This window comes from Vanellus vanellus (genome assembly GCF_965231255.1).
Source record: "Vanellus vanellus genome assembly, chromosome: 2".
NCBI lineage: Eukaryota > Metazoa > Chordata > Aves > Charadriiformes > Charadriidae > Vanellus > Vanellus vanellus.
In genome coordinates, this window is record NC_138906.1 from 116,733,197 (window position 1) to 116,745,400 (window position 12,204).

The window sequence follows — 12,204 nt, forward strand, 5'->3', positions numbered from 1 at the left end:
CAGGTAGATCAAATCTCCAGCCAGAGTCCAGCTGGATAAGTCAGTCTTGGCCCGACCACCCACTTTCAGAGAGACTTTTTTCCCTTCAAGCTCTGCATGACAATAAACTGCCTTTGGCATCTGAAGGCTCTTCACACAGAATGTAATTACAAACTTCCAAACAGTGGTTAAAATGCCAATGAAGGACATGATTAGTTGCACGCTTGCACATGTCTGTCTAACAACACACTGCAACAGCCACACACCATTATTTAGTAATTCATCTAACCTATCCCCATTTTTACCACACTGTTGCAGCAGTTTCACTCAGCTTTTCTTTATACCTTCAGACCTTCAGGTCAATTCAGGCGTGGATGATGGAAGATACAGTTGCTATACTGAAGGCAGCTCTCTGAAGCCAATTTATCTGCCAAAACGCCCAGCTGCAACAAAAGCAGGCTCAATTTCAGCATGTGAGGCTTCTTGCATGTGTACCAGTCTTCAGTGGGCTTCTACTTCAGCAGCTCTGCTTTGATTTCCTCCCATCACTGAGCTAGCTCTGGTATGCATTACTAAAACTACTCTCATGACTACTTCTGCCAGAAATCCCTAACATTATGAGGACTTCTAACCATCCCTTCTCACTTTTCACAAGACATCCTCTGTCCTAGAATCGCCCCAGGACTCTACTGAAGAAAAGAAGCTCTTGAGCAACTTGCAGAATGGCCTCCTCCATTGTTTCGGAAGAATTCTTTTCACTGCATTCCTCAAGCTGTCATGAATCTTCTTCTTGCACAACCGGTTCTTCCAGCTGGAGCAGAGGTGGTCCTGCTATCTGTGACTTCAAATAGAGCAGTCCTTAATTTAGGGTCGATATTACACACATGCGTGCATGTACATGCTAAAAGATCTTTACAGTTAAAAAGACAGGTTCTTGAAAGGAAGACAAAGCAGGAGCGTGGCAGTCCACCTTGCCATTTACTATGAGGTAGTCTTTAATTAAGTACTCATGATACTGCCACTTCATTACTATGTTTTGGATCTAGTCATAAGAACATGATAAAACCAGGAGCTGTGTGTAATATGAAATACTTGTTTTCACTAGCCATTTGCTGGAGAAAGTTAACTTTTAGGTTTTTGGGATACTTTCTGTTAAACAAAGTAGCAGCAACTTTTAATTCAATAATCCAATTTGTTATTCAGTAACTTTTTAACCTACTTTTTTTTTTTTTTTTTTTTTTTGTGAAAAAAGATGAGTGAGAGGTTCCCGCAGTTCGTTAATTGTTTCACCATTCTTCTAAACTTATAACTGGGGCAAACCAAAGTAATTGCCCTGTTCTAGAAATTAGACTTGAATGCAACAATTTGTGTATTTCTTGCATGATACGGTTCAGCTGATTTGCCAAAGTTATAGGATGAGGGATAAAAAGGGAGTGGATAATAGGACATAAGAGCCCACTAAATGTTCTTCAAGCAACTAAAATGTAACATTCCTTTACTACAAAAAAAGTTAATATTATATAGTTTAGGCAAAAATTCTTGGACTATTTTATTAGATGAAAAATAATAATACAAAATCTTACATTATTTGTTCTTGTGTAAGACTGGGAAACAGTTCTGGTGTCATAAAATATTTTCAATTTTGGCAAATTGAAGGAAGGTCTATACTTCGTGGCACATTTCTTTTGCAAATTACACGTGTGCTTGATTGGGTGCATACAAACAAGGCCTAAATATTGTAGTCCTAAACAGCTAGCTGCTAGCATACTATAATATAATTACACACAAAGTAATAAGTGGGGATTTCTTTAGTGCTTTCGTAAATACTCAGTCCTATAAAAACAGGTGAGAGTTGCAAGAGCCCATTAACATAATTGAACATACAGCAAAAATTGTGGAATTAATATATTTGCAAATTGAAGGTGCTTGTTGTTTGCTTCTAATATCTGGAAATTTTCCTTAGTTTTAAGTATAGTTTGGTTCAAAACAAAATTGCATTCAATAAGTTTACATGCACACATCTATACCTAAGTTTTGTTTGCTAAAGCTGAGAGTGCTCTGTTTCTTGGAACCATTTCCTTGTTCCTTGTAACCAACGCTGGAGGGGAGGGATGCCATCCAGAGGAACCTGGACAGGCTGGAGAGGTGGGCCCAAACCAACCTCATGAAGTTCAACAAGGCCAAGTGCAAGGTCTTACATCTGGGTCAGGGCAATCCCAAGCACAAATACAGGCTCGGTGGGGAATGGCTGGAGAGCAGCCATGAGGAGAAGGACCTGGGAGTGCTGATTGATGAGAAGCTCAACATGAGCCAGCAGTGTGCGATCGCAGCCCAGAAGGCCAACCGTATCCTGGGCTGCATCAAAAGAAGTGTGGCCAGCAGGTCAAAGGAGGTGATTCTGCCCCTCTACTCCACTCTCGTGAGACCCCACCTGGAGTACTGCATCCAGCTCTGGAGTCCCCAACATAAGAAGGACATGGACCTGCTGGAGCGTGTCCAGAGGAGAGCCACGAGGATGATCCGAGGGCTGGAACACCTCCCCTATGAGGAGAGGCTGAGAGAGTTGGGGCTGTTCAGCGTGGAGAAGAGAAGGCTCCGGGGAGATCTTATTGCAGCCTTCCAGTACCTAAAGGGGGCCTACAGGAGAGCTGGGGAAGGACATTTTACTAGGACATGTAGCAATAGGACAAGGGGGAATGGCTTTAAACTGGAAGAGGGCAGGTTCAGATTAAACATTAGGAAGAAGTTTTTCACTTTAAGGGTGGTAAGGCACTGGCACAGGTTGCCCAGAGAGGTTGTTGAGGCCCCATCCCTGGAGGTGTTCAAGGCCAGGCTGGATGTGGCCTTGGGCAGCCTGGTCTAGTGGGAAGTGTCCCTGCCTACGGCAGGGGGGCTAGAACTCAATGATCTTCAAGGTCCTTTCCAACCTAAACCATTCTATGATAGTACAGCATAAGTACATCTGGTCAACACTGTCACTCTGTTGCAATTTTGTGCATTTCCATGGCTTCAGTGGGTGTGGAAGACCTTGTTTATGGAAATACAGAATAGCAGAGGAATAATATGTGTGCATATACATATGTATCTTTGTGTGTGTATGCACACACACGTCCATACTTTTTATGAAACAGAAATGATCCCTGTTGCTGAAGCCTGGGGAGATGATCTGTTGTGGCAGGAATGTCAAGATCACTGGATACACCCTGTCCAGTAACAGGCAGAAAGGGAGGCTAATAGCTACTTCATACTGAAAGATACTGTTACTGCTACCATCAGTAAAATGTGTTTTAATTGCTAGAGGATAAGCAAACAGACTTTTTAAAAAGAAAATACTAAAACTCATTTGGGCTTCTCCTTTGCTGGACTGCATCCTGGCAGGTGAAAAGGAATTGACTGCAGATCTGTTCTGTGATGGTTGCCTCAGTGGAAACGATTATGCTTGCTGTGTGCTAATGAAATGCAATCTTAACAGGCTTTGTTTCCCAAATATGAAGAAAACTTGGGAGCAGAATTTATTGGGAGGAAGTGTTGATGCATGAAGGCAGGCAACATTTTAATGACAGTTCCTTACTAATGCTTTATTAAATATCCATAAAATGACACCACCACAACCTGAGCCACATTCTATAATCATAAAAGTCTTTGATTAAGAACCCCCGTTCCACTGGCTGAGAAAAGAGATGAAAAAAAAAGACCTTTAAAAACAATGCTGACTCCTTTGCTGCTATCACATGGAAAAAAAAAGAAAGTGAAAGAGAAGTATACTTGAGGAGTCAGAAAATACAAACTGTGATAAAGCGGGATGAAGGTACCAGTAGAAAATGACTGTCAGGATTAACAACAAAAAAGAATGAAGTAAACCGACTCCTGGAATGGAGTATTTGCCCAAACAATTAATATTTATTTTTAATGAATCTTCAAAGACCTGAGCAGCATCAAGTAAAATGGAGTTCTTTGTTTGAATCATAGAATGGTCTGGGTTGGAAGGGACCTTTACAGGTCACCTGCTGCAACCTCCCTGCAATGAGCAAGGACATCTTTAGCTAGATCAGGTTGACTCAGAGCTCCAGCCAACCTGACCTTGAATGTTTCCAGTGATGGGGCATCTACCACCTCTCTGGGCAACCTGTGCCAGTGTTTCACCACCCTCATCATAAAAAAAACTTCTTACTGATATGTAATCTAAATCTACCCTCTTCCTGTTTGAAGCCATTACCCCTCATCCTATCGCTACATGCCCTTGTAAAAAGTCCCTCTCCAGCTTTCTTGTAGGCCTGCTTCAGATACTGGAAGGCTGCTATAAGGTCTCCCTAGAGCTTTCTCTTTTCCAGGCAGAACAACCCCAGCTCTCAGCCTGTACTCACAGGAGAGGTGCTCCAGCCCTCTGATAATTTTCGTGGCCCTCCTCTGGACTCGCTAGAACAGGTCCATGTCTTTCCTGTGCCATCCAGAGGCCCCTTGACGAGCTCAAGAAGTGGGCCCTTGTGAACCTCACAAGGTCCAATAAGGCAAAGTGCAGGGTCCTGCACTTGGGTCGGGGGAACCCCTGGTATCAGTACAGGCTGGTGGATGAGGAATTGGTTGGATGATCACATCCAAAGGGTAGTGGTCAAGGGCTCAATGTCCAGATGGAGATCGGTGACAAGTGGTGTCCCTCAGGGGTCCTTATTGGGACCAGTACTGTTAAATATCTTCATCAATGACACAGACAGTGGGACTGAGTGTGTGGTTGACACAGCTGTTGGGGAAACAGCAGAAAGCACGGAAGTACACACCAGCCTAGGGGAAGTAGAGCTTAAGCACCAATTCAAGCTATGGTCCTTTAGGGGCGGGTGAAAGAAGAAAAAAGCCTTGCCATTAACATTTTCCCCTCTGCTGAAGGAATGGAGAATAGGAAGAAAAAGGGAAGTACAGTTGCTGACACAAGCCCAGGCACAGGACTCGCATTAGGTTTTCTCTTGATACACTTTGTCAGAGGTCGGCTGGCCTACAGGAGAACTCAGCAGCTGACACTGCAAAGGTGCAGCTCCTTGTCTCTCCTTGTTGAAGTGACAAGTGCTCTGATTTCCATGATGAGCCCAGCGTACAACATGACGATATTGGGGTCTGATGGGGTGGGGAGCAACCAAGCTGGGCCAAGGACAAGGTCTCCAGTCTTTCAACGGGGGAAATCTAATCTACCTTCTGAGCAGGAAAACTGCGGTGGGGAGGGGGGAAGGTGTGTGTACAGAGCCCACCGTGTGGAATGGGGTCACCTGGCACAGCAATGGGCCTCCTACTCAGCTTCCCAATGGTACAGTGACAGGCCTTTGCACAGTAGTGCCCACTGCAGACACTGCCCCACATGGGGACAGCAGCACCACGCGAGTGTCTCTGGCAGTCTCTGTTGGGGAAAAAGGGAGAAGGTGAAGTCTAGAGGAGGCACTCTTACTTCCATCCCCATTTCCCCTGCTAGCAGAGCTCCCTCCGTGCTCTGCTTCCCTTCGACTCGCTGAGACAAAGAAACCCATCACTCTGCCTGCACCCAAGAGGTGTTGCCTCTGTGGAGCAAACCCTGTCCTGCCCAGGTCCCCCAGCTGCTCCTGCCTCCCCCTCCTGCCCTGGGAACTCCCAGCCAGCCCCACTCTGTGGCTGGTGCCACCAGCTGCAGTACAGTCAGGGCCAGACCTGATGTCCCATCACTGCCCAGCCCTGCTGAGCAGCTGCTCCACCTCCCTGCGGGGGAGTGGCAGGCAGCAGCCCTTCCCCGCCTGGAGCTGCTTCCAGCCTCCATCAGAAACCAGCTCCTTGGTCCCATGAGCTGGCCCAGGCCCCAGCAAGAACCATGTCCTCTCACATTTCCTGCACGGCTCTCCACCAGCCCCTCATGAAATAAGTGAGGACAACATACATGCCCTAGTTTGCTCCGCTACAGAGTACAGAATGGGTTAAAGAAGGAAAAAAAAAAAAAAAAAAGACACTTACCTTCGGAGCTTGAATGTTTTGTCAGGACCATATCAGCTGCCCCAACCAGCTATGCAAGGCAGTAACTTGCACTGTAATGACCTGCAATCACTGCTGAAAAATCCTGAAAACTCCCTGGTGAAATTTCCTGAAATCTCCAATAGCTATTGCACAACTCTGGAAACCAGCCTTAATTTCCTGTTTGCTTCTTCCAGCAGAGAGAGACATCACATGGCACTGGGAGTGCCTATACGGACCACTGAAGGCAGAAGATGAGTTTCAAAAGGAAACATTTCTGCTAGAATAAGGTATTTAATCAAATAGGATTCAGGGTCATCCAGAGGCTGGAGGTTGGGGTTAGGCAGATGTCAGAATTAAAATAAATGCAGTTAAAAGAAGTACTACCGAGTAACTTGGTGTGGTGGGACAATTTCTTATGTGGCAAACCCTCCATTATAGCTGCCTGGTTCAGGTCTTGATGTCTAAATTCAGAAAAACAGGAAAAAGGCATGAGGCAGGGCTAGCAGTCTTTGGCTAATGTCACATTATACTTGAATATACTTATTTTCTTTAAGAATAGGACAAATTGATGTCTAAAATAATTTAGACTACCATTAAGACTTGAGGTTTTGGAGACCCTTCCACCATAGGAATGCAGTGCATCCTTAATTTGGAGAAATTTCATTTTATTAGAAATGTCATAGAGATGCACGCCAGTGACCAGCATGCTGAAACTTCCATCAGTATGTCATCATGTCTTATGTTTAATGTCCCTTTTCAGAAAAGCTGTATATAAAATACTGGTTGCTGAGCAAGGATAAATCAGGAGATTTGATACCAATTTTCACTCCAAAGCAGAAATTCTTTGAGGCTGGTGTGAACCACCACGTCCGCATCCTTGAACACCTTCTCCTGATGCACTCTTTATCTAGAGAGCTTCAACTAATTATACTGTCTCAAGTTCAGATTTCTACTCTTGGCCTATCTTTTTCATCCAATCAAGCCTATTTCCAACTGCTCACTCTGACCTGGCTGAAATTGTATCTTTAATCATGCCTGGTCCCTTTCTGCCCTGTACATTACTAAAATCCTTGTGTTTTTTTGACACACATCCTCCCTTTTTCTTTTTCTCATTTACCTGTTGACTATTTTCTCTAGCATTTTAAGACTCCTTTCCTTAAACCATGGAAAACTTTAGTTTTCTTTAGGTATTTATGAAAGCCAACAGAATTTAAAAAAAAAAAAAAAAAAAAGCTGGAGACAGCCTTATAAAGTAAAATTCTGTCCAGGTATCTACAGTTTCCCAACATGATTATTTTACCTCCAGCTTAAGTCTCCATTTCCAACTCTTAAAACGCATACACACAGTTCAGCTGTAAGGCTTTTTCTTTTTCCTTTGTGATGTTACCATTTCCTACTCAAACCCTTCTGTCATAGTTACATTTTTGGTGTCAAAGACCAATTTTTGACCTGCTTAACCAGTGAAGTTCTTTTATGAGGGTTGAGGTAGTACGGATGTTGAAAGGCAGTTAGCATTGGTACAATATTAAATCTCATTTGCACCCATGAAGTCTCCCTCCTCACCACTCTCCCACAATCCATAAAACAGTAAACCTGTTACGCTTTTCATACTCACATGCTACTACTTTGTTTTTTCCATTGGCACTATCTGACGGAGATACGAATTCCCACGTCAACACCTTGGACGTAGCCTGAGCCACTGGCTTGTTGGTAACTGTCTGAAGACTCTACAAACAGCTGCAGTTAGATCTCAGAATATTGCTGCTTCAACCCTCCCTTTCAAATTGGTATTAGCTTGATGGCCCATCCATCTGAAAAGAGCAGTCCAGAAAGTTCTCTTCCCCAAGACAGCCTGGAATGCTGTTTAAATTCAGATCTCATTTCATGGCGCAATCTGTTGACTTACTTGTTACAATCGATTATATTGACAGTGCTTTGTATTGAAGCAGTTTTATTGAAAAGATTGATTTTTTCATAAATAAAAAAGGATATATTTTAAACTTTTTTCACACGTGAACATAAAAACTCTGAAAGCTTTTAGAAATGAAAATTAACTATACAAAATTAGGCTATCAATGTTAAATACTTAAATTTTTGTTACTACTAACTGAAATACATTTATATCTTCTATCAGTATAAAAATCTTCATAGCAATGGGTAATACAACGTGAATGTTTCCGTTAACTGAACGTATTCACATTTTCAATACATAGCTATTTCCAGCAAGTCTCATCAGTCTATGCCTTCCTCTTTCGTGGAGTTCCATTAAGTTCTGAAGGGGATATTTGCAGCAGTTGCTGTTGCTTCTTTGTGGGAGAGGAGATCCATTCTTCTGAGCTAAACAAAAACATAGCACAGTAGCTTATAAACCAAGCCCTTTTTTTTCCATATATATGTTTTTTTATTGATATATACCTATTTGATATATTTGATGCAAAAGCACAAAGCTCCCACTAGTATAAATATTATAAACCCCATATTTGTGCACAGCGTCTCATTCTTGTTATTATTTTGTTAAAACGAGCAATAGCATCAGGCTAATATTAGATCATTTAAATACATGACCACTTAAGTTCTACATGTGGATAAAAAAATTAAAATAATAAAAAATATAAATAATAAAGAGACATAGCAATATAGTGAAAACTCATTCTGAGATTTACAGAATACAACTGAATAAGATTTAAATAATCTCAAAAATGTGACCGTAGTTCAGCAAAGACAATGATGCAGTCATGAGGAGAGACATGAGAGAAGGAAAAGTCAATTCCATGTCATTTTAAAGATACAGACCCACAGAGTTTTTTTGTGTGTGTGTCTACAAATGCTCATTAGCCACAGAGGCAATGCAGAAGTAGATACACAGGTAAAGAGATAGCTGTGTTAAATACTTTACCACCAGCTCACCTCAGACAGTTACTTAGAAAAAGTTATGTAAGAATGATTCTTTCTCTGTTCTGTACGAATAATTCATTCCCTGTTCATCTGCCCAGTATTTGACATTGAACCTTAAAAGAGTTCATGGATTAAGCCATCTCAAATATTTCTGGGGTGTAACAGAGTTGAATATACCAGAAAAAACGGGGAACACAAATGCACAAAGATGCCAATTAATCAGTTCATGAAGAGAAACAGAACTAGAATTAGCAAGCAAATCTTTATATCAAGCTTAAATAACAGCAGAAACTTTAAAGGAAATAAAAATTACCTTGAAAATCAGCCTTACGCAAACTCTGCTCATTGTTGGTTATTGTATATAAATATGAATTAAAAGAAAAACCCTTCCATGCAAAAAACCAAACTAGTTTTTGCTTTGAATTCAGAATATGGGAAAGTAATGACAAGATTCAGAATAGACTTACCTATACAATTTTTTTACTGTTTCTCTTCGCATTCTTTTGGGAGGGATGGGGGTGTCAGACATGTCTAACGTTATAGGCTGAAGTAACGATTCAGTGGACGGAGTCATACCTATGAAAAAGTTGCAAGTAAGAACAAATTAAAAAAAATATTAATCCTATTCGTTATAAATGGACCCTGTAACAGTAGTGTTAGACCTCTGAAGTAAGGCTTTAGACGTGCCATAAATTTTATAGTTACCTTATGTCTGAAACTGCATTCAAAGATGACAGGTAAAAACATTTGCTTTATTTACAGTTGTCACAAAGTAAATGTTGGGTTTTTAAATGTATTTTGAAATATCATAAATGATTTGATATGGACATAAAAAACATTTCTAAGAAATACTATCCTTGCAGAATTAGGGGTGTTTCTTTTTATAGTATAATGTTTTGATTGTGTTTCCTTAGCAAAAGCAATTTAGCTCTTTACTGCGCAGTCATCTCAAAAAGAATGTGAAAGTTCTCCAGTGGGCCAGCCAGACTAATAGTTATGTAATGTCGTATTAGTGAGATCACAGTTTCTTGTTCACAAGACACCAACTGACCACATTTTTATTATCTGAACACATTAAAGGGCAGTGATGGTCTAGGCAATATCCACAGCATCATACTACATACAGTTTTTCTATTCTGTCTCTAAAATGAGACATCTCTAAGCTCTTAATGAATTTTAACAATCTTCTCTTGTAGTTTGAATTTGTTAAGTTTGTAACAGTAGAATACATCTGGATGCAGTTAACAGTTCTCCTTTGGGACACCAAAAATATAATACAATAACCTACCCAATTTTTGTTCTATTAGCTTGAGGCTTTTCTCTTGTTCGGCAAGTTCCTGTTTTTTCTTTTGCATTTCTGGAGTGTTAAGTGACTGCAATTGTAAATCAAGGTCCTTATTCGCTTTATCAAGTTTCACCACTGCTGCACGGTATTGCTGAAGAAGATCTAATTGAAGAATAAAATAATAAACCACAAAACAGTAAAGAAATGGTCATTTTGAGTCAGAAGGCTACCAAATACAATCCAGACAATATATAAGATTCACAAGAAAACATATCTTTCAAAAGCACTACTGAAAAAAACCCACCCAAACTTATAGCAGACCAGTGGCTGTTCTTAAAATGACTGTAAAGACAGACTGAAAAAAAAAAAATCACGTCCAATATTTTCATTTCTCTTTTCTTTTTGAGCCCGTATCTTAGATCACTGTAAAGTACCAGCAAACTCTGAAAATGACGTGGCAAATAGGTATTTCCTTATACATCTTGTCACTTGCGTGCTCCAAACTGAATCCTCTACCTTTGATGCCGTTAAATGTGCTTGTCGAATGTTTTGCTTCTAGTGCTACAAAGCTGAAGCTTGTATTACTGGCTTGAATTCTAGTCCACCTTGTGGAACAAGAGAACATTTACTGAGTTTCACTTTGTCCCACCTATGGAAATTTTAACAAGTAAACAGCAGTAGACTCAGGTAAAAAAGGGAATATTTTGCTGACAAACTTTGTTCCTCTTTTAACATACGAGGTGAAGATTTTTTCTTTGTCCAGGCATTAAATAAATATGTCAAGTAATAAACAAAGGGTTCAAGCACGTCAACCCAGGCTCATTCATTTTACTTTGTGGTGAATATGCGGTAGTTTGCACAAAGCTTAACTGAAAACTAAATTATCTTATGTTTGCCACAGGGTGAAAGGGTTCACACACATAGTTACTGCAGATTGACAAAAGGCACTGTAAATTCTTAGTATGATTTATTTTAGAAGTACCTTGTCAGTGTAATCACAGTTTAAGCAACTACTTTCCTTTTATGCTACAAACATAGAAGAAGAGCAAGTCACAACTAATGTTAAAGCTGAAATTCAGTTCAAAACAAGTCTTGTGTAATGAGGTGCTGTCCTTTATATGGAATTTAACTATTATTTTCCTTTATATGTCTAGTAACCAAGTAATGTCTAGTAATCCAAGTGAAATTCAAATATGCCTTTTTCTTCTACCATGATTTTTCCTGTACTAAATTATAGACAATTCCAATTTAATTCACACTGGATAATAATGGAGTTCAGCAATTGAAAATGTATTGATAGACAAATATAAAGTGTGCTAAACCCAGCACAATTCAGTCTGTAGTTTAAATGCTTACTCTGTTTTTCCCACATATAATGTATTTTCTCTGAAATATCTAGGAAAGATCTTTTTAGCCTTCTCCCTCAACTGGCCAATGTTAAGTAGTTTGCTCATATATAAGGCTACTCCAATAGAGTAAATGTGTGTTCTGCCTCTCTCTCTCCTCACTCCTCTTCATTGCGCATTTTGAGGAGTACTGTCATGGAAAAACTTTATGTTCTTAAATACTTAATTTTCAAAAGAGAGGACAACCTTATTTGTGAATAAGACTCTTCAATGTTTTACAAATCAGTCAGGTCAGCTGTTACACATCAGAAGCTGCTACCTTTTAATTTAATTTATAACCTTTACTCTGAAAAGAAGAATCTAAGCACATAACGAAATGTAAGTGATCCCACAGGAAATATAAGGTATCTTCTTGTTAGGGAAATAATGTAGAAGATGTTGTGCATGACTGATGACAACAGGAATTTTTCTACCACAGCTTCATAGAGCTTGCTTGCACCATAAGAAATTCTACATTGATGTATGGTGTTTTCAGAGGAGAAACCTGAAACTTCTGTTTTTCAAGAATGCTGGAATTCAATCAGCTCAAGCTTCTCATGCCTGCTGTTTGAATAATTACCACTGCTTATGCTCTTTCTTTAATAAGACTAAGAAAAAGGGGGAATATCTCAGGATTATTATTTTTTCTTTCAGGAAATTTAATATCTATAGCTTTTAAGACAAGGCAAATTCACA

The 12,204-nt window shown here is 40.2% G+C and overlaps 1 protein-coding gene across 1 annotated transcript in view; it reads right to left on the reverse strand.

Annotated features, from left to right (window-relative positions):
- Window positions 1-7,883: 7,883 nt before the first annotated feature.
- SMCHD1 (structural maintenance of chromosomes flexible hinge domain containing 1) overlaps window positions 7,884-12,204 on the reverse strand; it is a 93,693-nt gene continuing 89,372 nt past the window's right edge. The window contains exons 46-48 of the mRNA XM_082479587.1: window positions 10,127-10,285; window positions 9,306-9,414; window positions 7,884-8,280 (exon numbers count right to left, since the gene is read on the reverse strand). Coding sequence (XP_082335713.1) covers window positions 8,181-8,280; window positions 9,306-9,414; window positions 10,127-10,285 — 368 coding nt within the window. The 3' untranslated portion in view covers window positions 7,884-8,180. The remainder of the gene's footprint in view (window positions 8,281-9,305; window positions 9,415-10,126; window positions 10,286-12,204) is intronic.